This window comes from Molossus molossus, unplaced genomic scaffold (assembly GCF_014108415.1).
Source record: "Molossus molossus isolate mMolMol1 unplaced genomic scaffold, mMolMol1.p scaffold_m16_p_6, whole genome shotgun sequence".
Classification (NCBI taxonomy): domain Eukaryota; kingdom Metazoa; phylum Chordata; class Mammalia; order Chiroptera; family Molossidae; genus Molossus; species Molossus molossus.
In genome coordinates this window covers 43,755,648-43,782,622 of record NW_023425399.1, presented here as the reverse complement: position 1 = coordinate 43,782,622, position 26,975 = coordinate 43,755,648, and the positions used below count along the sequence as shown (strand labels likewise).

General features: G+C 41.9%; 1 protein-coding gene across 12 annotated transcripts in view; it reads right to left on the bottom strand.

Annotated features, from left to right (window-relative positions):
- Positions 1 to 3,451: 3,451 nt before the first annotated feature.
- Positions 3,452 to 26,975, bottom strand: part of SLC24A3 (solute carrier family 24 member 3) — a 558,214-nt gene continuing 534,690 nt past the window's right edge. For 11 of the 12 annotated variants that reach the window (XM_036245875.1, XM_036245874.1, XM_036245881.1 and 8 more), the window contains 2 exons: positions 8,152 to 8,217; positions 3,477 to 5,354 (listed from right to left, as the gene is read on the bottom strand). In XM_036245875.1, the coding sequence (XP_036101768.1) occupies positions 5,205 to 5,354; positions 8,152 to 8,217 (216 nt within the window). In that variant the 3' untranslated portion in view covers positions 3,477 to 5,204. Of the gene's footprint in view, positions 5,355 to 8,151; positions 8,218 to 26,975 lie in introns of all 12 variants that reach the window. The other variant, XM_036245873.1, reaches the window with a different exon arrangement.

Below are 26,975 nucleotides of genomic sequence, written 5' to 3'. Positions count from 1 at the left end.
TTTTCAGCAAGAATTTAAAAATGTTATGCTGAAAGCACTTTCACACATGTATGCATCACATTTTAGCAATGACATGTAATCATAGCTCTGAAGTACCCATAAAACAACTGTAAGCATTGTGAGATTCCTTGTTACATTTCATTCCAGGTATTTTTTTGTTTGTTTTTTTAATCCTCACCCAAGGACATTTTTTTTTTTTTTTTTTTTTTGCATTTATCTTCAGATAGAGTGGGAGGGAGAGAGGAGGGAAGAGAGAGAGAGAGAGAAACATCAATGTGAGAGAAACACACTGACTGGCTGCCACCCACACAACCCCAACTGGGGCAGGGACAAACTGCAACCAAGGTATATGCCCTTAGTGGGAACTGAACCTGGACTCTCTGATCCACAGGCAGATGCTCTAACCACTGAGCCAAACTGGACAGGGCTCATTCCAGGATTTTTATGCAGTTTTCTGGAATCAGTCACTAGATTAATTGTCCCAGCAAACCAGAAGATATGACATTACCAAATTCAGCTTTGAATAAACAGGACAAGTTGAGAGTTATGTAAAGAAATAATGTGATTCATGTAAATATGCATGCACTTATATACATAATTCAATGTATGCTTAAATGGCATGTATGTCAAACTGCAGTCTTAAATCTTCCTCCCTCTCCTACGTGTTGCAAAAACAAAGACCAAACACAAAATGTGTATTAACTATGACTAGTCACTATATTTAAAATCTCTACAACTGGTGTTTGCTAAATTGAGGTTCAATAAAAACATAGTAACCGGACTACTGGGTATAGTTTATTAAGAAAATAAGTGTGTTGGGTGCAACAGTAAGCCATCTGAAAGATTTTGGTGGAGTATTATTACTCTGCCCTGTATTTTGAAACTAATGTGAAATCGATTCTGGGGGATGGCATAATTTATCTTGTGCACGTTGCTAATCTCTGTTCGTACATGGCTGCAGTTCCTGACTTTTTCAGCATCTCTGCAGACGCCCACATCTCTGGATGATGATGCAATAGACAAGTGGATTTTTATTTATCAAAGAAAAGTTGGCTAAATCTACCCCATTCCTGGAGATGTATCATAATAAGCAGCTGGATATTTGGAAAAATTTCAAAGATCCATTGGACTGTTTTCATAGAGTTTGGTGTCAGATAGTGTGTGTGTGTGTGTGTTGAGAAGCTAGTGCAGAAAATATCAAAATAAATAAAACTCACTAATTAGTATCAGACTACTCAAAATCTAACATGGAAGTATCCTATTTATAGTTGATAGAAATGGGTCAAAAACTTGGATAATTATCTATCAGTGGGATAATTATCCTATTTTGAAAGAGTGAGAAAAATCTTGGAAAGAGCAATATCACCATCACCAATTTTCCACATCTGTTTATCCCCAACAATCTGAATATTTTCATGAACAACTAGGTAAAGTTCTAAGGCTACATTAATTACATGTTTTGCAAATTAGATGTTATTCTCATTTGATATACCACAACTGGAAATTATCTGGACTTTATACCACATTATCATCCCCCCCCCCTTTTTTTTTGGTAACATTTAGGCTTTTCTTTGAAGCCTGGGTGCTTAAAATGAGTTGAAATGTGCTGCTTGGTATATAGATTCTCAAACATTCAGCAAGTAAATTTATGACTGCAAACAGCAAGTTCTGAAGCAACAGATCCAGGATAACCTGACAGCCTTCAGGACTTTTTGCAGATAAATACAAAACATGTACCTATAAAAGTGTACTCTCCCTAAAAGTGTACTTTCCTTTGGGAAGGGGAAAAAAGCTATCTGAAAATGTCCCATCGTGGCCTCTCAATATACTCAAGGCATGTGTGTAGACAGTGACCCTCAGCAGGCCTGGGCCAAGTTGAGAATACAATTCCCAGAAGAAGGAGGTACCTCCTTGTGGGGTCACTAGGCTGTGTTGAGGAGGGGGTGCAAGCTCCAGAATGTGCCTTCCCTTGTTTAGAGCCACAGAGATATCTCCCTTGTGCATGAGATCACAGGCTGGGGAATTTACCGAACGCAGCACATCCCGAAAAGCTACTGAGAGGGTTTCTCTGGTGATACGCCAGTTTGGGATATTGACAAGGAGTTCTTCCCTCAAACTCACCTCAAGCCCTCCCAGTGAATCCCAGCGCAGTGGAAGCGGTGCAAACAACAACAGCAGTTTTGCATAACCAGACAGCCAGTTCATTTAGAACCACATTCTCAATTGATAATTCAAGACACAATCCACGCATGGCTGAGCTCTGAGCAGGAATAGGCCAAATGCTCATTTCAGAAAGGGGACTTTAGCAGTTCCTGGATCAACAACCATTGTGCATGAAACGTGAAAACTCTACCTCATCCCAGAGTTTTGTCTCTGAGAAATATGGCATAAAATTATGGTTTCTAAAGATTTCACAGCAAATGTGTTTTAAAAAATCTAACTTTGGATCAAATGTCTTTGAGTAGAGTAAAACTAATTAAGACTAGTATAACAAACTATTTCATGTAAAAGGATCTTATGCTTTATAAGCACCAATCAGCACAATGAAAATTTCCTGTCCAATGTCCAGAGTATATTAATAAAATGCACAAATAAGATAGTAAAACATTGTTAGATGTAAACACTCAAAACAAAGTTAAGTGCCTAGTATTTTTCCATAACCTGGGAATACATTTTTAAATACAGTTAAATAAAAGTTGGTGCTGTGAATTAGTAGATATTTTTCTTCTGGTTCTTATAAATACATTAATGTTGAGTTTCAGGTAGAAACCTGACTTGTTCACTCACCTTAGTTTACTTTTAGATCTGGGTAATTATTATGCAGGACAAGAACTTAATTTTCACAATTAAAAACTAGTAAAATCAGCTTTGGCCGGTTTGGCTCAGTGGTTGGATCATCAACTTATGGGTCAAAGAGGCTCTGGTTCAATTACAGGTCAAGGAAATGTACTTGGGTTTCGGGTTTCATCGGTGGCCCAAGTTGGGGTGTGATTGGGAGGCAACAAATTGATGTGTCTCTTTCACATTGCTGTTTCTCTCTCCCCCATTCCAGGAAAAAAATCTTCCTCTGAGGATTAATAATAACAACAACAAAACTAGTAAAATCCAAAAGGATGGTGACCTTGAGCACTCCTGAATGTCATCAGTACTGGAATGCTCTTCATGTCCAGCTGAAAAGAATCCTAACATAAATACTGTCACATGTATTCTATAGGACAATATATCGAAGGATGATTCAAGATTTAGGGGTACCCATGATTTGCCACTTCATACTTGCAATCCACCAGACATTTACCAGCTTACCAGGTGAGTCCACCCAGACACAAAAGGGCAAATACCTGGCCCCATGGTGACTGCAATCTTTTCCCTTGCATGCATACTCCTCAATGTCAAACAGGCAACACTCCAGAATCCAAGGAGAAAGTAATGTGCACTGCTCAAGGAGAAATACAGAACAGAGAAGTTTATTTTACACTATCCGTCCAAGAAAACAATTGCCATAAACCAGTGCAAAATGTGCAACAGAATCATTAAGTGTGTCTTAGCTCTGAGAGCCCAAATTGGTGATTTCCTCTCCCGGTCCTCCATCAGGCAGGTGCCCCATTGGCTAATGTTTGCCTTGTTTCGCACCCTCGAAAGAGACATTCAACCAATTTGTAGCAGGTTATTTTCACAATTCATATCAGAATGTGTACAAGGGACAGGGAAAACCATACTGAATGAATTATAAGTGATCAGTGCGTAAAGTAAATATAGGGGGAGCACGGGGCGGCAAGAATCCACAGTTTCAATAAATACAAGTGTAACAAGCATGAGTGGGTCTCAACTGGTGGAATTAGTCTGCATAATAATCAGCATCATACAAAATCTAGCAGGCTGTTGAGCGGTGATTGGCAACAACGTTCACAATAACTTATGCCCTTGAGTAAATCTGCAGTTAACACATTCTGTGGTTTCAAAGATGTCAGTTCTGTTTTCTCCTTTCCTTGCCATTCTTCCAGGAGGGGACGGGTGGAGCTGGGGCAGCTTGGCCATGGTGTCCTGGAGGAAGGATTCTGGCCCAAGAGCCAGCTTTCAGGGTCCAGTGTACTCAGTACCAAGTGGCAAATTGGGACTTTATTGACGATGTCTGTGCAAAGTGCGCTTCTCTCCATTTTCCAAGAAACCAGTGTCTGTAACTCCTGCACAAAAAGCAGTGGTGGCCTCTGGGTCACTCCCTGTCACCCCAAATGTCAAGCAATGAGAACATATCTCAGGGACTCACAGGTTGGGAAGCTTCTGCTGCTGACTTCCTGGCACCTCATGGATGGATGTTTAACCAGGGACCCTCGACAAAGGCCTCAGGCAGGCTATTGCTTGAGAGACTAGAAAGAACCTAGTGAAAGTGAAGGTCAAGTAGGAAGCTGTCTCCTTCCTTGGAAAAACTTTTGCCCTCTAGGTAACACCTATAGGACTGTGGGGGCATCTTTGGGTATGAAATGTTATGCATCTGTTTCTGGTGGCGTGGCTCAGCTGTTCTTCTAATAAGCACTAGATCTATGCACGCTCCAACATGCTTGGGAGATTCGATCCCAAGACACAGTGTGGACAACCTGTGGATCATCCACTAATCCAGAGCCCGGTGGAAGAAAATGCAAGAGAAGCTCTCGATCTCTGGAAGAAAAGGAGTAGTACAGAGGAGAGCCCCCACAAAGCAAAACAACCCCCCAAACCCAGTAACCTAGGAATCACCTCAAAACATAACAAAATCCCAAACATTCCCTGTAATCAATGTACCCCCTCCTTGCTATCTCTTTGACAGTCTCAGGTCATAAATTAGGTTAGTCTTCCATCCAATAACTTAAAAAAGGAGAAGGGATTATAATAAGTCTTGCCTGGCTTGGGCCAGTTAGCAGCCAGTTTTTCTAGAATTGCAGTCACTGTTCAAAATGGAGCTTGAAAATTCACGTGAATATTGAAAGTCTTCACACTGAGGAGGCAGGAAGGGGTGGGCAAGAAGGGCTGGGTGGCAGGTAGGACCCAAGGAGGAAGAGGAGCGAGAATGGGGGCAGGGAGAGCCTGGGCCACCGAGGCAGGGGCTGAGGCCTGTGAACAGCGAGGGAGAAAAGGAAGCCCGGCCCTGGGGGCCCATGTGACTCGGGTCTGGCCAGGTCTTGTATTGCACAGGAAAGAAGAAACTGAGCCTCGGCAGGCAGCCGGGTAGATCAGTGTTCCCCACACATGGGCAAGTTCACGAAGGTGAACACATTGAACTCCGTCATGATGGAAAAGCACAGGAACACGCCGTATAGGAAAAGGCACCCACAACCGAGCTTCTTGTCTAGCTGCCACTTGTTCAGGTGAACGCCAAACACCTGCAACACACAGAAGGGTCAGAAGGCAGCAGCTGAGGGCCCTTGGGCAGGGCACTGGTTTCCTCTGGGCCCACAAAGCCCATCTCTCACATTGCAGAACATAAGAACATCAAATCAAGAAGAGGGGAAGTCAGAACCTGCTTGTATGGGAAAGTCACGAAGACAGACACAGCAGCCCCCACTCCTCTCCTGGATTCCAACCCTGCACTGCTCTATGCTGGCATCACCTGTTCTGACACCTCACCCTTTTGTCCCAAGCAGACCCTAGCTCTCCCTGAGGAAACCATGCCACAGGCAGTGGCTGCATCTCTTCAAGTCCCTGTGCCTGGAGACCAGGGAGTTGTCCCCGTTGCTCCTCATTGTTGCTTCTATACCTTTCTCTGCCCTTCCTCTTAAAAAGCACTGGCCTAAAGTCTCCTGACTGTCACACTCTACCCTCCTACTTTCAGTCAACCGTGGGTGCTCCTGGCATTCCTCAGAGCCCTAAGTCCCTGCTCACTGCCACTCCTGCTGTCCTTTCAGTGATTTAATCATCCACCAAGCCAAACTTCCCAATACTAGTGCTCTTGAATCCTTGTCCTCCACCCTACTTCAGCCCCTCAGTCCCACACCACACCCTTGACCCGTGCTATACTCACTAGTCACACGTGGCCACCCAAATTTAAAGGGAGGGAGGGTGAGTAGGGGAGAGAGAGAGAATGAAAAACATTGATTGGTTGCCTCCCTCTCACTCCCTGACTGGGGCTGGGAATTGATTGAACCTGCAACCCATGTACTTACCCTTGACTGGGAATTGAACCCTCAATACTTCGGTGCATGGGCTGAAGCTCTAACTACTGAGCCACACTGGTCAGGGCTTTGCTCTTCTTTCTTTACCGCAGAATAACTTGAAAGAGTTTTAAATATCAGCCGTCTCTAATTTTTCTTTGTTAACTTATTCTACTCAACCTTCTGCCCCATTGCTGTGCAAGCTACCTTGTCAAGAGCACCAATGACTCTACATTTCTAACCCTAATGGCCAACACTCAGGACTCCTCTTCCTCCACAGAGCAGATCACTCCACCTCAAAGCACCGTCTCCATGTGGCTTCTTGATGCCACACTCTTGTTTTTGTCTTATCTCTCTGAATGCTCTTTCTCCACTTCTTCTGGGGTTTTATCCTTATCGACCTGACTCAAATTTTGGTGCTGTTCCCTTTTCTGTCTATTCTCACTTCCTTGGTGAACTTATCCAATTGCATGGCTTTAAATACCATCTACATTCTGGTGTCTTCAGCGTGGACATTTCTTCTGAACTCAGACTCATCTTTCCAATGGCTTTCTTGACCTCTCCCTTTGGAAGTCAAAAAGGCATGGCAAACTTAAGATTTTTAAAATTGCTCTTGTTCCCCAAACTTACTTCTCTTTAGTCTTTCCACAGCCACTTTCTGATAGCCCGCTAGTGGTTAGCTCGTCTCCAGTAAATTGTACAACCATAGCACAGTGCAAGAAGCAGCCTTGTGCTACGCATGCACTCTGTCAGACAGCTTGCTCTTCCATTGTTTGGTGTCAACTTCTCTATTGTCTTTGGTACTATGGAGCTGATATTAGTGACTACCTCATGGGAGTGTGGTGAGCTCCAAATGGAAGAATATATGCAGGATATTAAGCTCAGTGTGTGGCTATTACAAATATCATAACCCCAACTCATACGCTTAAAGAATCTCTAAACTTCAAAAGAATAAATTATAGCCCTGGCTGGTTTGGTTCAGCTGTTAGTGTTGGCCCGTGGACCAAAGAGTCTCAAGTTTGGTTCGGGTCAAGGGCATGTACCTTGGTTTCGGTTCGGATCCTGGCCCTGGTTCGGGTTGTTGAGGCAACCAATTGATATGTTTCTCTCACATCAATATTCCTCCTTCTCTCTCTCTCTCTCTCTCTCTCTCTCTCTCTCTCCCCACCCCCCCCTTCCCACTCTATTGGAAGTTCAATGGAAAAATATCCTTGGGTGAGGATTAAAAAACAACAACAAACAAATTATATAGATTTTTCACTTTTGTGTAAGCAAGTACTTGCTTTGGTAAAACCTTGACATTTGACTTCCATCTTGATCCTGCAAATTACCCCTCCTGCTTCCTGCCTGCCCTACTGAATCTCCGTTCTCTAGTATATGTATATTAACATGCTAGGTATAATTCAGTTTATATCTCCTTGAAAATTTCAATAAAAATCATTGTGTCTAGATGTTTAATGTGAAAATTCAACAGCATACTTGTATGTTAGTGGATCCTTCATGTGGGTCATTCTACATGTTGGTGCAAATTTGTCAGTTGAGTTGGGATATTAAATTATACAAAGGGATGTAATGGCCAAGATAATAGAATGTCATAAAAGTAAACTGTCAATAAAATATATTCTTAGTGGCTGCGTATTGATCAAATCCATGGATTTATGAAGATGTTTAGTAACCTGGAACAATTAATTGAAATCTACCATTCTGTGACTAATTTTGCAGAAAAGTGGGATCTCCCCTTTGTTTTAGATAAAATTATTTGTGTTGAACATGAGACAGGACCATGCTTCTGAGAGGAGGCTGCCTCCTTTCAGTACGAAAGAGAGGGCTTTCTAGTGGGTTGCTAGGATCCACTTCTAGAAGAAACAGTTGGGAAGGAGACAGAATATCTGGAGGCCTATTGTCCTGATCCATCAGGAGGCCCAACCCATCTGGTGTAAAAACAAACTCTATAGCCAAAGACCCCAGGTAGGGGCATGGGGAACGCCATGGGAGCTCAAAAGTGGGGAGAGAAGAGCTGCAAACCTACTGTGACAAAGACAGAGGCCAGGAGCAGGCCCACAGAGTAGATTAGTCCCCTGCTGTTCAGCCGAATCTGTAACAAAAGGATGAAATAGAATTAGCTTTCTGAAATGTCATGTGCTTAGTGTGGGGCACTCAAGCATCTCTGAGTGAGTCCAATTTTCTCCTCTAGGAGGGAAAACAAAAGGTGGCCTCCACAACATGCTCTGCAGCTTGTAGGAATGTGTACTTTCCTAAAACACTCAGAATAAGTCCTAGTCTGATCCACTCTCAGACTAGTCCCATGCTTCCCCCAGGGGCAGTGGCACTGGACTGCCCCACGGCCACTGGAATTATCTGTATTGCCTGATTCTTTTGCCCACAGGCTTCCCTGTGGACCTCACCTCCAGGGAGTTTTGTAAGTTTCATAATATGGATGATAGGAGCTATATTTTGAAAAACATTACTAAAGCTTTTATCTCTTTTTCATTAAAATGTCTATGACCTTCACCCTAACTTGATATGAAGAGTGGATGAGGGTTGCTATCATGAGCAAGCAAAGAGGAAACAGTTAACATTCCATTTCTATGACATATAAACGGATTTCGTTTGGTTTATTTTTCACAGCAATACAATGGGGCTAACAGCCAAACTTTGAAGAGAAAGAAACAATTTTTGGAATTCTTGTAGAACAGCGCTGCCCAGTAGAACTCCCTGCAAAGATGGAAACATCCTCCAGCTGTGTGGTCACATAGCAGCCTTCAGAAACACAAGGCTGCCGAGCACTAGAAAGGGGCTCATGAAGAACAAACATTTTAAATTCACCTGTAATAAATTTAAATTTCTATTTAAAGATCCACATGTAATTGGTGGCTGCAATATTGGGCAGAGCAGGTAGAGAATATCAAAGAGTCAACGCAGCCTACAAAGATCATAGCGTTTCTTCCCTAGTGTGGAGAGGATGCCCTTTCTGCTTTGACCTAGGTTTTGAGGCTGGCTGCCCTGAAACGGAAGGCATGCCTTGGAGCAGCTGTGCTCACAGAGCCTCCCTGGCTCAGCAGGGCAGCAGCAGCAGCACCTGGGGGCTGTTAGAAATGCAGGATCTCAGCCCCATCTGACCTCCTGTATCAGAAACTATGAGGGTGGGGCCCATCAGTCTGTGTTTTAACAAACCCTCCAGAGGCTTAAGAACCAATGACTCAGAGAAAGTACCAAGGCTAAATTTGGTTCTGGAGACGGGACTTTGATATTCATTTTTCACCAGTTCTTTTGGAAAGTCTTATGTGTATCCAGGTTTCAGGACCACAGCCTTCCCCTCCCCGCAGTGTACACTGCCCTACTGGGAGTCAAAGCTCACCTGTGCTCACAGAAAGGAAATGAGGCAGGTCGATCATTTAAATAAGAGAACAAAGTGGTGATTATTAGAAGTGCTTTGGGATCTTTTGGACAAAGTTCAAGGTACCTCTTCCCACCCTTTCACCAGTTCAGCCCTGGGTTGTAGAGATGGGAATAAGGGGGTGTTTCCGTAAGTGGGTTTGGATGGTTCATCTTTTGGTGACAGGACACCACATGCTCTAAACAGCTAACCCTTTCTGTGCAGGCTGGGGAGCATAACATCTCAATAAGCAACATTCACAGAGGGAACAGACTGGACTCCCTCCTCTGCCTGCACAATCTGGGTGAGCTGCCCGTCTGCTTGGTCTCAGACAGGACTCAAATCTTTTCTCTGTGACACTGGAGCAATGAGTTGACCCAGGAAATTCAGTGTGGAAAAATGAGGAATCAGCCACCCCAGTCTAGCTGGTAACCGAGCTTCTTGCAGACCTCAGCCTGGCTGTGAATCGTTTCCTCCTTTCATCAGCTGTGTTGGAATAAAGAGGCTAATAAACAGGAGTACATCACAAATGCTTGTGCTGAAAGAGATTTTCTGCCTCCAAAGTTGTCTGTCCACATTGACTCTGACAGTCCCACACATACCCTGTACCCTGGCTAGTGTCAACGGTGGGGGGTGGGGGGGCTCCTCACAGCAAGATGGTGACCCCACATGGAGTGAGGAACAGCCCACTAGTGCTGTCCTCAGTTGCATGGTCCTTGGGTCAACCATGAAACTGAACACACACTCAGAAACCTTCTGAGCTCTCAGTTTCAATGCTGCATGGATGCTTTTAAGAATGGGGCCAGTGCTCTCTCAGCCTCTCTTACACTCTGTGCTCCAGAGTCAAATCCTTGTCAGCAACAAAAGTTCAGTTAAGAAACAGAGAGCCAGTGAGAGGAAAGCTGCAAGCAGGAAAATTCTTTGGCGAAATTTCTTCAAGACAAATCATGTTCAAGTATGGCTTCTGACCTTTACTTTTTCTACATGCACATGAAATCTTAAGAACCGTGCTGCTAAAATTTTAAACATGGCCCTAGCTAGTTTGGCTCAGCGGTTGAGCGTCGACCTGAGGACCAGAGAGTCCCGGGTTCGGTTCCTGTTAGGGGCACCTACCACAAAATAAATAAATAAATAAATAAATAAATAAATAAATAAAATTTTAAACATGACTCTAAAGACTAAGTACAACTTTTATGTGGTTTCTGAGTATTTTCCACCTTTTCTCTTCAGCTTCCTTTGGTAATGGGCTGCCACATGTGCCCAGGGGTGTGTTGTTTGTCATTCTTTGTTTCTATTCCTCACCTGAGGACACTTTTGCATTTATCTTCAGATAAAGCGGGAGGGAGAGAGAGAGAAACATTGATGTGAGAGAGACCCATCAACTGGTTGCCACCCACACAACCCCAACTGGGGCTGGGACAAACTGCAAACCAAGGCACATGCCCTTAGCAGGAACCGAACCTGGGACTTTCTGGTCTTGGGTTGATGCTCTAACCGCCGAGCCAAACTGCCCAGGGCTGTTTGTCATTCTTTAATGAGAGACCTGGGCACTTAAAGCCTGTACTGTTTCCTTGCTGTCTGACTCCCACACTTCCACAGGGAGGCGACAGTCAGGAATTAAAGTTCCTTTAGTTGCCTCTGGTCGAACTCGAAAGCCTTCCAGGCACTGAAGCTATCAGTGGTTTGGGGCTGGAACTGGGAAACTATGACCCATGGGCCAAATCTGGCCCATTGCCTGTTTTTTTTATAAAATTTTATTGGCATTCAATTCATTCATTTATATATATTGTCTACAGATGCTTTCATGCTACAAAGGTAGACTTGAGTAGTTGGACAGAACTGTATGGCCCATGGCCCACAGGAATTAAAATATTTCCTCTGTGTCCCTTTCCAGAAAAAATCTGTCAACCCCTGGTTTAAGCATGGGCTCCAGTCCCAGCTTCCTGATTTCTGAATCCCTGCTCAGTCACTCACATGCTGTGTAGTCATGGACAAGTAAGGACTTGACTTCCTCAAGCCTCAGATATCTAATGTGTAAAATGATAACACAGTTCCCGTCTTATGGGGTGGTTGGAATTAATCCAGGTTAGGCTTGAACAGAATCTGGTAGAGAATAAATTCTTGGTAAGTGTGGGCTATTATTCTGCACCCAGTCAGGAGCTGCCTGGATCCACTTCCCTGGGACACCTGGCTGTTTCTATGCATAGATGACAAATGTGAGGAGGGTGGCGACCATATCTGACTTTATCCTCCACCTGGCACAGGGCTGAACACATCATTGATAAATGGATAACGAGTGTTCTCGAGGTAGCATTTTGAATGTGGTTTATAAAAGGACCATTGTTTCTGTGGGCAGGGTGGACTGGTCAGAGAGGCTGGCAGCGGAGAGGCCCTGGGTGCCACTCCTGGTGATGTTCCATAAGCAATGCAATCCTTGCACACCATTTCCATCTCTTGTCCCCAGTTTTATGAGTGTGAATAGCTTTTGTTTTTACTCAACATTTTATTATAAAAGTTTTCGATCATTCAGTAAAGTTGAAAGATACCATCTCATTTTTTAATGAACTGCAACGTAAGCTGCAGATGCTAGTACACTTCACTCCTAAACACGTCAACTGGCATCTGTTAAGTGGTTAAATAGGGTTCAATTGTAGTTCATGGATCTTTTACTTCCAGATGCAATTTCCATATGGTTAAATTCACAAATCATAATTTCACCATTCAATGTGTTATGAGAAATGCATACACCCATGTAACCCATGTAACCCAAACTGCGGCCATGACTTACAGCACTTCCATCCCTGCCAGAAAGTTCTTTTGGGTCCTCTGTCTCACCCAGGTGTAATCACTGCTCTAAGCATCTCTACCATATGTTGGTTTAGTCTGCCCTAGGAACCCCATATAAATTGAATCCTATAATGTGCATTCTTTTATGAAAGGATTCTCTTAAAGAGTCCTTCATATTTTTTATTGCATCAATAACTTATTTCTTGTCCTACAACATAAATATACCACAGTTTGTTTAATTATTTTCCTGTTGGGCTGCCAGCAAGTATTGACTTTATAATTCACAAACAAAATGAAAAGAGATGGACAATGGCTCCTTTTCACAAATAGGAGAACTATTAATGAAGAGAATGAAGATAGTCAGGGACTCTGCTGAGACCTCAGAGGCTATCTCTCTCATCCTAGCATCCTGTCTGTAGGTGGGCACCCAGAGCCCTTTCAAACTGCAGTCACCTTTCCCACCCCAACACATGCTGGTCTCCCTTCTGGGACCTTCTGTCTAGTCAGATGAGACACATACCTCTATTCCACCTGTACTCAGCCTATCTCTCCCAAAGTCTGTTCACCTTTTATAAGATTGTTGGGCCCTTGCTGGTCCCATCCCCCATCTCAAGTTTATCTTGGTCATATTCTTTGCCTGGGTTGCCTTTTACCTCCCAATGCAGAGGGCAGACGCCTGGGTCCAAAGTTTTTCTCATGCCACACACCTAACTTCTTCTCTGGCCCAGCACACTAGGCTTAAATGAGCATCTGCAGGTGATGCTGAGCATGCATGTGTGCTGGCCTTGGAGGCAGTGAGGCTGGTAGCAAAGGGCAAGAGTAGAGAGCAGGACGGGGAGGCTGACCATGATGAGTAGTGGCTTTAAGTGGATCTTTTCCAGCAACAAAGTGAGAGGCAACCCCACATTTTAAAGAATCGAGGCATAATTTGCATACAGTAAAATGCACAGACTTTTATCCACCAAGTGTACCGTTGGATAAGTTTTGATAAATGCATGTATCCATGTAATCCACATCTCAATGAGAATATAAAACATTCCATCACCCAATAACTTTTCTCGATGGCAACAAATCTAACTCAACACCCTCAAAAATTAGTTTCTTGGGTATGCTAAGCCAGACAACATCTCTAGACTACCTTTGCACAGGACTTTGAACTCCAACCATGCACAGCATTGATCTAAACAGTTGTTTAGATCCTGCCTCACAGATGCAAAGCCCATCAAGCACAAATGCAGAAAATCTCAATGGCACTGCTCATCTGAGAGCCTGTACGGCGTAACTGGATTGTTCAACCACAACATTTAACACTGTTTTTATTTCTTGCTTTCAAAATATGCATTTTCATTCTCCAATTCCCTCTTGGCAGATGTTGCAGAGGCAGAGAAGGCTGGCTGTTTCCAAAGTCGACAGGAAGTTAGCCCACAATGTTTTTCACAGGATACATACAGAGACCAACTCATACCTACTTTCATGTATGTATGTGGTTCATAAAACTGAATCCTACAGAGTTTGGGGATCCCAAACCCCCAGTCTCAAAGATTCTGACTTCCCCATGTTACAGTTTAAAATCTTTCTATGGTTTGAGATCTACTCTACCCAACCAGTGAATTCTTTTAGGAGAAATAAGAAGCCCCTAGAGTTTTGCTAATTTATGTATAACTTGGAACACATGTTGTATGTCACTTTGCATTTTCAGATTTGGGTCATTTAAATATTTGTGTGGGCATAAGTTCAAGACAAATGTGTCTACCCTTGACTTTACATTGTAAAATGTCACTGGGTGGGAATCTCTTTCCTCGAACAATTAAATGAAGTAAGAATATGAATAAACCTACACACACACACAAAAAAGGCATTTTAATGGAAGCTGGAGTCCAAGTCCTTTCCTTCCCAGAGTGCTCTCACAAATACAGGTTGTATAAATGAAAAAGGCAACTTAGTAAACCCCACAAGCTCAGGGGGCCATATGGAAGGCCTGACAAGCTCAGTCACTAAAAGGAACCACACAGGATGGTCTGATCATGAATTCCCAATTGGGCAGGCCATGGCTGGCAGTCATGTCCCAGGCCTCTCTAGCTTCCTTAGCAAAGGTCAGTCTTTACCTTAAGTGAGCCCTGTGTCTAGGATAGCATATCTTTGAAATGTCAGAGTAATTTTCTTTTTCAGACCTTCAAAGTCACAACTACAGGCACTAGAACACAAGACCACCAGAGCAGGAGACCACGGATGCCTCCTTGTAATCTTGTTCCCTGCACACCATCCCTATGTGCTATAAATGTTAAATGTTAACTATCCTATACTCACCCATGTAAAAGAAGTATGTGTTTCTCCATTTTGCTTTTTATTTAATCCTAGAGATTTCCCTGCTTTGCTTTCTCCTGCCTCCTTGATCTACCACCACCAATGGATTTCATGTACTTTCCTTATGTTCTCTCCTTTGATTTTAAATGTATAACATGCACTGCAAAGTTGCCATTCTTTGGAGCATTTTCTCAATCCATTGATATCTTGCTTCTTGGCATTTCTTCAAAATTTTGGCTCAAATACATTCTTTTTATTTTTTTATTGATTTTAGAGAGAGAGGAAGGGAGAGGGAGAGAGAGATAGAAACATTGATGAGAGAGAACATCAATTGGCTGCCTCCAGCACCCCCACGCCCCCACTGGGGATTGGGCCCACAACCTGGGCATGTGCCCTGATCAGAAATCGAACCGGCGACCTCTTGGTGTGTGGGTCGATGCTCAACCAGTGAGCCACACTGGTCGGGCTTAAATAACTTATTAAAATGTTTCTATAGGTTTAGACCTTTCATTGACAGTTGCACTAAATTCTAGTGGCAACTCTGTAAAGTAAGTAGGGTGGGTTTTGTTTTCCTATGTAAAGATGAGACAACTGAGGCTCAAAGAAGTTAACCATTTAGCCAAGGTAAGATTCTGGTTACCAATTCTAATGTGTGTGTGTGTGTGTGTGTGTGTGTGTGTGTGTGTGTTTCCCCTCATCTCCAAGTAATTCTGTGGCACCACATGGGTGTTCTACAGTTTAACTCAGTTGCAGCACTGTTTACCTGCAGATAGTGTTAGGTCCCACAGGTTAAGGGCTTAGTCCTACAAGACCATCTACTATACCCACTCCCCACCCCACACTTTAGATGCCAATTGTTAAGTCCAGGTTGTCACCTGTGCTTCCTTGGATTGGATTAACTTCCTAGAATGGCTCACAGAACGAACTCAGGGAAACATGTTAGTTACTACAATTCCACTTTATTATAAAAGGATATAACTCAGGAACAGACAGGTGGAATACATGCATAGGGTAAGGTGTGGGGAAAGAGTGAGGAGCTTCCATGCTCTCTGAGCAAGTCACTCTTCTTAAATCTCCACGCGGTCACCAACCTGGAAGCTCTCTGAGCCTTATCCTTTTGAGTTTTTATGGAGGCTTCATTATATAGGTGCAGTTGATAAAGTCATTGGCTATTGGCGATTGATTCAGACTCCAGTCTCTCCCTTCCCTTGAGGTTGGGGTGGGACTGAGAGTTCCAACCCTCTAATCACAGGGTCAGCTCTCCTGGCAACCAGCACCCATCCTTAGGTGAGGTCTAAAAGTCACCTCATTAACATAACAAAACACACCTCTCATGGCTGAGGAAATTCCAAGGGTTTTAGCTCAGTGCTAGAAATTAGATTGATGACCGAATACATATTTCTTATTATAAAACACAGTATCACACAAGGCCCAGAATCTGGTAAGGGGTCATATCTGCATTTAGAGTTGGGCTTTGGACTGTAAATTCTAGATTCTCTTGTACCCTGCAGGGCACAGGGAAAAGACCAGTGTCCCCTTCACCCTTTAAGAACCCTCAGAAGTGGCATCTGGGCCTTTCTAGCCTATCATTGCTGTAAGAATCCTCAATAAATTGTGAGAGACACAGATGCTAGTGTAGCAGATGCTGTTAGGACCTCATCTGCACCCTATCCCCTTACTATTTTGGTGAGGCCAGCTGCTGCCTAAAAGCCAGTACCAGCATCTGTGACTGAGGGCTTTTTCCTGAACCATGTTAGTGCCAAGCCACCCTCCATCAATGACTCTCTGGGGTGGGTGTATGAATACCCCAGCTCCCCTGGCCCTTAGATAGGGTTAATCTTGGATGAGGGTTGCACCATTTCCCAGAGCTCCCCCAGGACTCACCTCTAGTTGCCCATGGCAGTAAGGGGCTTGCTAACATGCCTGCCCTTGGCTGCCTTCTCTTCCCACTTCCCCCATCCACTCTCCTCCAGGAATTTCCTGCCCCTCCCAAATAAACCTGTCACTCTGAATCCTTGATTTAGGATTGAATGGTTTCTGAGGGAGCTAAACTTTGACAGACAGTGAGATGAATCAGCTTCAGGTGTTGGCGACTTAGGTAAGCCCTTCCACAGGGAACCTGTAAGGACCCTGCCTTCCCCCAAATATCACCTCAGTTTCCTGACAGTGCCAGAAATCCAATGGTCACCTTAAGGGTATTAGGTAATGTTACTATAGGTCCAAGAAGCTCTGTAAGAACAACCTCAAGATGAATCATTTATTAAGATGTCATCGAACTATTTCCAAGTGACCTGTCCAGGTCCTGTGGCGATAGAGTATAGACCAGCTCTGGCATTCTGGCATTTTACCCATTTCCATGGTGTCAATACTACCCCCATAGTCAACTGTAAGCTACTGATGAGACCTCACTGAAGTTAGGAATTAGGAGTTAGGAATTGCTGCAAAATCACTTCTCATGAGTCTGTTTGAACTGGCTTCAGTGCCCTGTCTGTCCCTGGGGTTGGGTGGGTATTTATAGAAGAAAGAAAACAGTTGGTTCTGGCAGTTGGGGCAGTGTCCAGGTATTAGGAATCTGATTTGGGAATGCTTGCTAAAAAAAGTGAGAAGAAAAGATGTGGAAGACATCAAGAATGACTGGTGCACTGATTCATTTCACAGAGGCCCTCTGCTGGGTGCAGGGGAGCACTAGCTGAGTACAATCCAGCTCCTGCCCGCAGAGAGTTCAGGCAGACCCGCACATCAGAGATGACAGGCTCATGTGATTCTAGAAGTAGTAAATTTGGCTGGGGTAGGCTTCTTTAAGGAGATGACTGTTGGGTTGACAGAGCTGCCTCAGAAGCACCTCAGGAAAAGCCCTGATATATGTGGCTACACCATTCTTGAAACACTCTCCTGGACCCAGTTTCTTCTGATTCTCCCCCTTTATGGCTGACCCATCCTCAGTTTTTCTTAAAAAAATTTTTTTTTTCTTTAGTGATTTTAGAGAGAGAGAGGAAGGGAGAGGGAGAGATAGAAATATTGATGAGAGAGTACATCGATTGGCTGCCTCCTGCATGCCCCGAACTGAGGATTTGGCCCACAACCTGGGCATGTGCCCTGAACAAAAATCGAACCGGCGACCTGTTGATACATGGATCGATGCTCAACCACTAAGCCACATTGGCTGGGCCCTCCTCAGTTTCTTTGAGTGGGTGGTTTCTCTCTACTTAACATCAGGATATGGTTCCAGGCTTTCTTCTTATCTACATTTACTTTATGAGCTTTATGCTTTAAAACATATAATGCTATTTTTTTCAAGTTCATATCTGTAGTGGAGACCTCACCTTTGAACTTAAGACACATGTATTCCACTACCTACTTGCTATCTCCACCTGGATGACCCTAAGACATGTCAAACTTAATCTGTTCTAAATGGAATCTTTGACATTTCCTCTTAAATATGTTCCCTACTCTCATGTCTTCCTCATCCCCATGAATGACACCATAATACACTTAGTTGCTCACACAAAGAACTAGAAGTTGACTTTGATTTTTCTCTTTATCTTTTCCCCTCTGTGCATCTATCAGAAAATCTTATAATTTTTTTCTTAAAAGTATTTGTTCCCTCTATACTCCCACCAGTTTATCCCATGTCCCATATATCTTGTCACCAGCTCCTGACCTGCCTCTTCACTTCCTTGCCTTCTCCTAATGCATTTACAAATCTGATCATATGATGTAAAGTGAATCATGCTATTACTTTGCTAAAATCCTCAACAGCACTTAGAATACTATCCAAACTTTTCACAATGGCCAAGAAAATCTTGGACAACCAGGTCCTTGTCTTTCCCCAACTCACCTCCCCATTAGCAGATAGTTAGGGGCTAATGTTAAATCCATCCAGGTCCTGCTGCTTCTTTTTCTGTAGTCTCTTGCTTCACCTTCTTCTGTTCTCCAGCTTTACTGCTACTACTGAGGCAGAGTGAATCGCTAGTCTTGATGCCCCTCCTCTCTGTTAGAGTTATATGTCCACCTCCTGGTGGGCAGCCATATTTCTCTGTTTTCTGAATTTGGCTTTGGCCATGAAATATGCTTTGGCCAATGGGATATTAGTGGACCTAACACAAACACAGGTTTGAAATGTATTTCCATGATTGAGGTGACCTCTGTGCTCCCACCTTTCATCATGAGAAGGATGCGTCTCAGGAAGTCACTGGTTCAAAGAGGTAAAGAGACACATGGAGCAGACCTGTCTGAAGGTTGGAGCCAAGTCTGGACCAGCCAGTCAACTCATAGATGTATGAGAAAGAAATATACGTATATGAATAAAACTAGGCTACTGAGTTTTGGAGTGGTTTGTTACACAGCATTATGAAAGCAATAGCTAATTGATACAACCACCCTAGTCCAGGTCACTATATTTTCTCTCTCCTGCCAATGCCTCATAAGTAGTCATGCTGCCGTCAGTCTTGTCTGGCTCCAATCCCTTCTCCATGTGGTAGTCAGAATCTTCCTTCTTAAAGGCACCATTCCCTCTCTAATATCCTTCATTTTTTCCATTATCATGGCTCACAGTGTCCTTTGCCACATGACTTCTCTTTCTAGTTTTGTTCCTGCCACTTCTCACTGCCCGCACCTTACCCACAGCCACAAGAACTGCCCTTGTGTGCGAAGCTTTTTTATGGCTTTATCTTTTATAGGCTGTTCTTCCTGCTTGGAAAAAATCCTCTCACTTTCTTCACCTGCTTGGCTCTGAATATCTTAGATGCTCAGAAGTGTCACTTCCTCACAAGCATTCCAGGTTCCCTAACCCCTGCCACGAAATGCCACACACTGCCACAATTCCTGTACTAGTCCATGGGAGGACACACACCACACTTTGTTCTGGATTGTTTGCATAACTGTCTCTTTTTCTGGGGGTTGTAGTTCCATGAGCATAGAAAGGTGTCTGTCCTGCTCACAGCAGCACCCTTTGCAAATGTTACCAGCTAGCACAAAGTAAGCATTCAATTAATGTTTAATCAGAGAAAGAGGGAACTAGGCAGAAAGTGCAGGGTGAAGATGTTTCTGGTCACTTTTTCTTTTTTGCTTCTGTGGATTCTTGAGTCAGATGGACTCTAGCTTGGAAAAAGGAAAAGACAGACTTTCTTTCTCCCTGTTATTTCTAGGATTTCTTTTGCATTTGTAAGCTGGAATTCAGAAATTTGAATTTTTCTCTGGCTTCCTGGAGCCTGCCTGGTGGCTTCTTAGTTCTGTTGAGCATGTGGAACAGAAGTTTATCGCCAAAATGGGGCAAAAGTGGTCATTTTCCAAACTTTGATTTTTAGAAATATTTTTTACTTTATACACTTAAATAGCTAGCTGGCTTCTGAGAAAGCCAAAAGTGCTAAGACATGTCAAAGTCTGTAAAACTGCATTCATTTCTCACTTTCAAATGCAGAAAACAGCTATCTTGACAGTAATTATTTAATAATTATGACTTGGAAATCCCATCTAGTCAAGATAGAAAAATTGTTTCAGAACTGTCAGCAGGTCCCTTGTGAGAGAGGAGAGGCCATTAAACCCACAAAAACCTGCTCAGCTCTGATGTCAGAGACACAGATAGATGTCAGGGGTGACAGCTATGCAAAACAGAAGGTGGCCCTTGAGTGTCCTGGGAATGAAGCCACTCTCCCAGGGAAAGCTGGAGGTGGAGAAGAGGGAAGACAAAAATGCTGTGGCAAATAAACTCTTAAATTTGCTTTCCCATAAACCTGGAATTATTTTTCTAAGCAACTCTGCATCTTGGCATGAAGTTACACAGTGATGCTCTCAAATGTGGCGGGGCATGGCGGGGGAGTGGCACTGGAGGGCCTGATGAAAGCCAGGGAGAAACCCAGGCACTGTATAAACAGGTAATGCTCATGGAAAAGTCTAGAATGTTCCGCAAACCTTCAGTAAGAAACCCACTGTAAACACGTCACATACCACGGCCCACAGCAGCAAGGATTTTAGCTGCCACAGTGTCTGTGGGACTTTTTAGAACAGGAATCTGGGGATCAGGAGGTCTCTTCCAGGTCCTTCTTCTTCTTGTTTTTTTTTTTTTTTTTTTTTTTAATATAATCATTTCCATACCAAGAGGCATTTATTCACATTCAAATATCCAGAAGAATGTGGTTTCCTTTTAAACCAGGAAAATGTCACCAGAGGGCAATCCTATTCTGTAAAGAAAAAGGGATGCCCAGGACAATCCCTGAACAATAGTTTCTTCTTTTTTCTTCGTCCTAATTTCTATTAATTTATTTTTGTTACAGATGTTTCTCCTTTCTCCCCCAGACACCTTCCTCCCAATTCCCCCCACCCCCAGCATTGTTGTCTATGTCCATTGGTTATGCAAACATGCATATAAATTCTTTGGTTTATCTCATCCATCCCCACACCCCTACCCACATCCTCGCGCCCACTTCTGGAGTTTGTCAATCTGAACCTTACTCCTTTCTATGTCTCTGGATCTATTTTGTTCATCAGCTTTATTTGTTCATTATATTTCACAAATAAGTGAGATCATGTGGTATTTGTTTTTTTTCTGATTGGCTTATTCTGTTTAGCATAATGCTCTCCAGGTCCCTCTATGTTGTCTCAAAGGATAAGAGATCTCTCTTTCTTACAACTGCATAGTATTCCATTGTGTAAATGTACCACAGCTTTTTTAACCACTCATCTATTGATGGACACTTAGACTGTCTCAGAATCTTAGCTATTGTAAATAGCACTGCTATGAACATAAGGGTGCATATATTCTTTCTAATTAGTGTTTCAGGCTTCTTAGGATATATTCCTAGAAGTGGGATAACTGGGACAGATGGCAGTTCAATTTTTAATTTTTTGAGGAAACACCATATTGTTTTCCATAGTGGCTGCACCAGTCTGCATTTCCACCAGCAGTGTGCTCAAATCCCCCTTTTCTCCACACCCTCACCAACACTTGTTGTTTGATGATTTGTTGATGGCAGCCATTCAGGCAGGTGTGAGGTGATAACCTCATAGTTGTTTTAATTTGCATCTCTCTGATGATTAGTGACATCGAGCATTTTTTCATATGTTTCTCGGCCATTTGTATGTCCTGTTTGAAAAGGTGTCTATTTAGGTCCTCTGCCTGTTTTTTAATTGGGTTCTTTCTCTTTCTTTTGTTGAGTTGTATGAGCACTCTAGGTATTTTGGAAATTAACCCCTTATCTGATGCATCATTGGCAATTACGCTCTCCCATACAGTGGGTTTCCTTTCCATTTGGATGTTTTTGTTGTTGTTGTGCAGAAGCTTTATAATTTGATGTAGTCCCATGTATTACTGTTTTCCTTTGTTTCTCTTGCCTTAGGCATTGTATCAATGAAAATTCTGCTGTGTATGATGACTGAAATTGTTGCCTACATTTTCTTCTAGGATTTTTATGGATTCATGAATTACATTTAAGTCTTTTATCCATTTTGAGTTTATTCTTTTTTTAATGTAATTAATTAATTTATTTTTGTTACAGATGTTTCTCCTTTTCCCCCCACTGATTTCCCCCTCCCCCTCCCTCCCTGCCCTGTCCCCAGCTTTGTTGTCCATGTCCATTGTTCATGAATACATGCATATAAGTTCTGTGGTTTATCTCTCCCCCACCACCTATTTATTCTTGTGTATGGTATAAGCCAGTGGTCTAGTTTCATTTTTTTGCATGTATCTGTAGTTTTCCCAACACCATTTATTGAAGAGGCTGTCTTTATTCTATTGTATGCTCTTGCCACCTTTGTCAAATATTAATTGAGCATAATGTCTTGGGTCCATTTCTGGGTTCTCTGTTCTGTTCCACTGGTCTATATGCCTGTTCTTGTGCCAGTACCAGGCTGATTTGATTACAGTGACTTTGTAATCTAACCTGAAATCTGGTAATGTGATCCCTCCAACTTTGTTCTTCTTTTTCAAGATTGCTGTGTCTATTTGAGTTTTTATTGGTTCCATATAAACTTTTGGAGTATTCTAGTTCTGTGAAATATGTCGTTGGCATTTTAATGGGTATAACGTTGAATATATAGATTGCTTTGGGTAGTATGGACATTTTAATGATGTTAATTCTTCCAATCCATGAACAAGGTATGTGTTTCCATTATTTTATATATTCCTCTATTTCTTTTTTCAATGTCCTGTATATTTCTGCAAATGGGTCCTTTACTTCTTTGGTGAAGTTTATACCTAGGTATCTTAATTTTTTTCCCACCGTGGTAAAAGAGATTGTTTTCTTAATTTCTTTTTCTGTGAGTTCATTATTGGTGTATAAGAATGCTGTCGATTTCTTGACATTAATTTTGTATCCTGCTGCTTTACCATATTCATGTATTAAATCTAGTAGATTTTTGATGGATTCTTTAAGGTTTTCTGTGTACAATATCATGTCATCTGCGAATAATGACAGTTTTACTTCCTTCTTTCAAATTTGGATCCCTTTTATTTTTTCTTCACATCTAATTGCTGTGGCTAAAACTTCCAGAACTATGTTAAATAACAGTGGCAAAAGTGAGCATCCCTGTCTTGTTCTTGTTTAAGGGAAATGATTTTAATTTTTGCCCATTGAGAATGATGTTGACTGTAGGTTTTTCATATATGGTCTTAATTATGTTGAGATATGATCCCTCTATTCACACAATGCTGAGCGTTTTTATGAGAAATGGGTGCTGGATTTTGTCAAATGCTTTTTCAGCATATATTGATATGATCATATGGTTTTTATCTTTCATTTTGTTTATGTGGTGTATCACATTTATTGGTTTGAGAATATTGTACCAGCCTTGCTTCCCTGGGATGAATCCCACTTGGTCATGATGAATAATTCTTTTAATGCATTGCTGGATCGGATTTGCTAATATTTTGTTAAGGATTTTGACATCTATGTTCTTCAGGGATATTGGCCTGTAGTTTTCTTTCTTTGCAGAGTCTTTGTCTGGTTTTGAAATTAGAATTATGCTGGCCTCATATGATGAGTTTGGAAGGCTTTCTTCTTCTTGAATTTTTTGTAATAGCTTGAGGAGAATGGGTGTTAGTTCTTCTTTGAATATTTGGTAAAACTCCCCCATGAAGCTGTCTGGGCCCAGGCTTTTGTTTGCAGGGAGAGTCTTGATTACATCTTCAATTTCCTTAGATGTTATTGGTCTGTTCAAGTTTTCTATCTCTTCCCAGTTCAGTTTTGGGAAACTGTGTGTTTCTAGAAATTTGTGTATTTTGCTTAGATTGTCCAATTTGTTGCTGTATAATTGTTCATAGTATTTGTTAATGATCCTTTGTATTTCTGTGGTGTCAGTTGTTACTTCTCCTCTTTTGTTTCTGATTTTGTTTATTTGGGTCCTCTCTCTTTGTTTCTTGGTGAGTCTAGCTAAGGGTCATCAATTATGTTTATTTTTTTGAAGAACCAGCTCTTTGTTTCATTGATCTTTGGAATTGTGTTTTGGTCTCTATGTCGTTTATTTCTGCTCTGATCTTTACTATATCTTTCCTTCTATTTGCTCTGGGTGTTTCTTTTTGTTTGCTTTCTTTCTTTCTTTCTTTTTAAATCCTCACCTGAGAACATTTTTTTGCATTTATCTTCAGATAAGGTGGGAGTGGGAGGGGGTGAAGAGAGAGAGAGAAACATCGATGTGAGAGAGACACATCGATTAGTTGCCACCCACACAACCCCAACCGGGCCGAGGACAAACTGTAACCGAGGTACATGCCCTTAGTGGGAACCGAACCCTGGTTCTCTGGTCCGCAGGCCGACACTCTAACTGCTGAGCCAAACTGGCCAGGGCTGCTTTCTTCTTCTTTAAGTTGTGAGGTTAGATAATAAATTAGAAAATTTTCTTGTTTCTTAAAGTAGGCCTGTAGTACAATGAATTTCCCTTTCAGGGTTGCTTTTGCTGTGTCCCATAGATTTTGTTTTGTAGTCTGTTCATTTTTATTGGTTTCCAGGAAGTTTTTAATTTCTTGCTTGATCTCCTTGGTAAGCCATCCATTGTTTAATAACATGGTATTTAGCCTCCATGTGTTCAAATGTCTTTGCATGTTTTTGTTGTATTTCATTTCTAGTTTCATGGTATTGCAATCTGAGAAGAGGCTTGATATAATTTCAATCTTCTTGAACTTGTAGAGACTTAGTTTGTGTCCTAACACGTGGTCTATCTTTGAGAATATCCCATGTGCACTTGGGAGGAATGTGAATTCTGCACTTTTGGGGTGTAATTCTCTATAGATATCTATTAAATTCATTTGATCTCATGCATCACTTAGAGTCTGTGTTTCCTCGTTAATTTTTTGTCCAGAGGATCTATCCAGTGATGTCAGCCCTCTGCTATGATTGTATTGCTATCGATTTTTCCTTTGAGGTCCTCTAGAAGTTTTTAATATATGTTGGTGCTCCTATATTGAGTGCATGTATGTTTCCCAAGGTATATCTTCCTATTGAATAGATCCTTTCAATATTATGTAGTGGTCTTCTTTGTCTCTAGTTATGGCCTTCATTTTGAAATCTATTTTGTCAGATATGAGTATTGCTACCCCAGCTTTTTTTCCCTTTCCTTTTGCTTTGAAGATTGTTTCCATCTCTTCACTTTCAACCTTTGTGAACCTTTTGTTGTGAGGTGGCTCTCCTGTAAACAACATATATATGAGTCATGTTTTCTTATCCATTCATCTACTCTGTGCCTTTGGTCGAAGCATTCAATCCATTTACATTTAAGGTTATTATTTATATGTACATATTTATTGCCATTTTTGTTTATTGTGGTTATATTTTTCTTCCTATTTGTTCTACTAATTACGGCAGTCCTTTTCACATTTCTTTCAGTGCTGGTTTGGTGCTAATATATTCCCTTAGCCTTTTTTTTTTTTTTTTTTTTGTCTGGGAAGCTCTTTATTTGACCTTCTATTTTGAATGACAGCCTTGCTGGATAGAGTAGTCTTGGATTCTGAGGATCTGAATAGACACTTCTTTAAACAGGACATACGAATGGCCAGAAGACATATGAAAAAATGCTCAATATCTCTAATAATCTGAGAGATGCAAATTAAAACAAAAATGTGATGGTATCACTTCACACCTGCCAGAATGGCAGCCATTAACAAAACCTCAAAAAACAAGTCCTGGCAAGGGTGTGGAGAAAAGGGGACTCCAGCACACCGCTGGTGGGAATGCAGACTGATGCAGCCACTATGGAAAACACTATGGTGTTTCCTCAAAAAGTTAAACATGGGACTGCCATTTGACTCAGTGATTTGATTTCTTGGAATATATCCTAAGAAGGCTGAAACACCAATCAGGAAGAATATACGCACACCTATGTTTATAGCAGTGCTATTTACAATAGCTAAGATCTGGAAACAGCCCAAGTGTCCATCAGTATATGAGTGAATAAAAAAGCTGTAGTACATTTATGCAATGGAATATATGCAACTGTAAGAGAGATCTCTTACCCTTTGAGATGACATGGAGGGACCTGGAGAGTGTTATGCTAATTGAAATAAGCCAATCAGAAAAAGACAAGATTCACATGATCTCACTTATTTGTGGAACAAAACAAACAAAATAAGCTGTTGACCAAAAGAGATCCAGAACCATGGAAGTAGGGGACAGACTGACAGACCTCAGAGGAATGGGGGTGGGAAAAGATAAACCAAAGAACTTATATGCATAATACACAACCAATCAACACACATATTAGGCTGGGGATGGTTTGTGGGAGGGTAAAGGAGAGGGCCAGTGGGGAAAAAAGGGGGACATCTGTAATACTTTAGACAATAAAGAGAAAAAAAAGGAATCCAGAGTCCAAAGCTTTTATAAAAAAACACTGAACTGCCTTTACTAACTTACCACAAGCCCAATCCTTGCTTACATTCCTTTCTAATGAGTACAAACTTTCTGGTTCTGCCAATTTCTCACAAATCCATTATTTCTTTGTTTAAAAAGTATAAAAAGGTTCCTGGTTCAATAATTTCTTTGAACCTCATTTTACAACCTGAGCATCATATTATGATTCTCCTATGCACACATTTTAAACTGACTTTTCTCCTGTTAATCTAGTCTTGTGTCAATTTTATTATTTTATCCTAGTCCAATCATAAGAATTAAAGCAGGCATCCCCCTCCCCAACAACTGCAACCAGCTGGGTATACCTTCTCCAGTTGAAATAGCCATTAGTCAAGCAACTTTGAAGACAATTATCATTTGATAAAATGAGCTACAGTATTTTCTTTACAACATACAATTACTTTGAACATATTGTACAGATAGACTAAAGTCACTCCATACTGAGAAGCTCTGGGCACTGGCCAAAGAGTAAAAACTTCAGAGGCATAATACTGTTTCTTTCAGATATGGAAAGGAATCTCTCATTGCAGTTTCTTCCTCAGTCTTTGGACA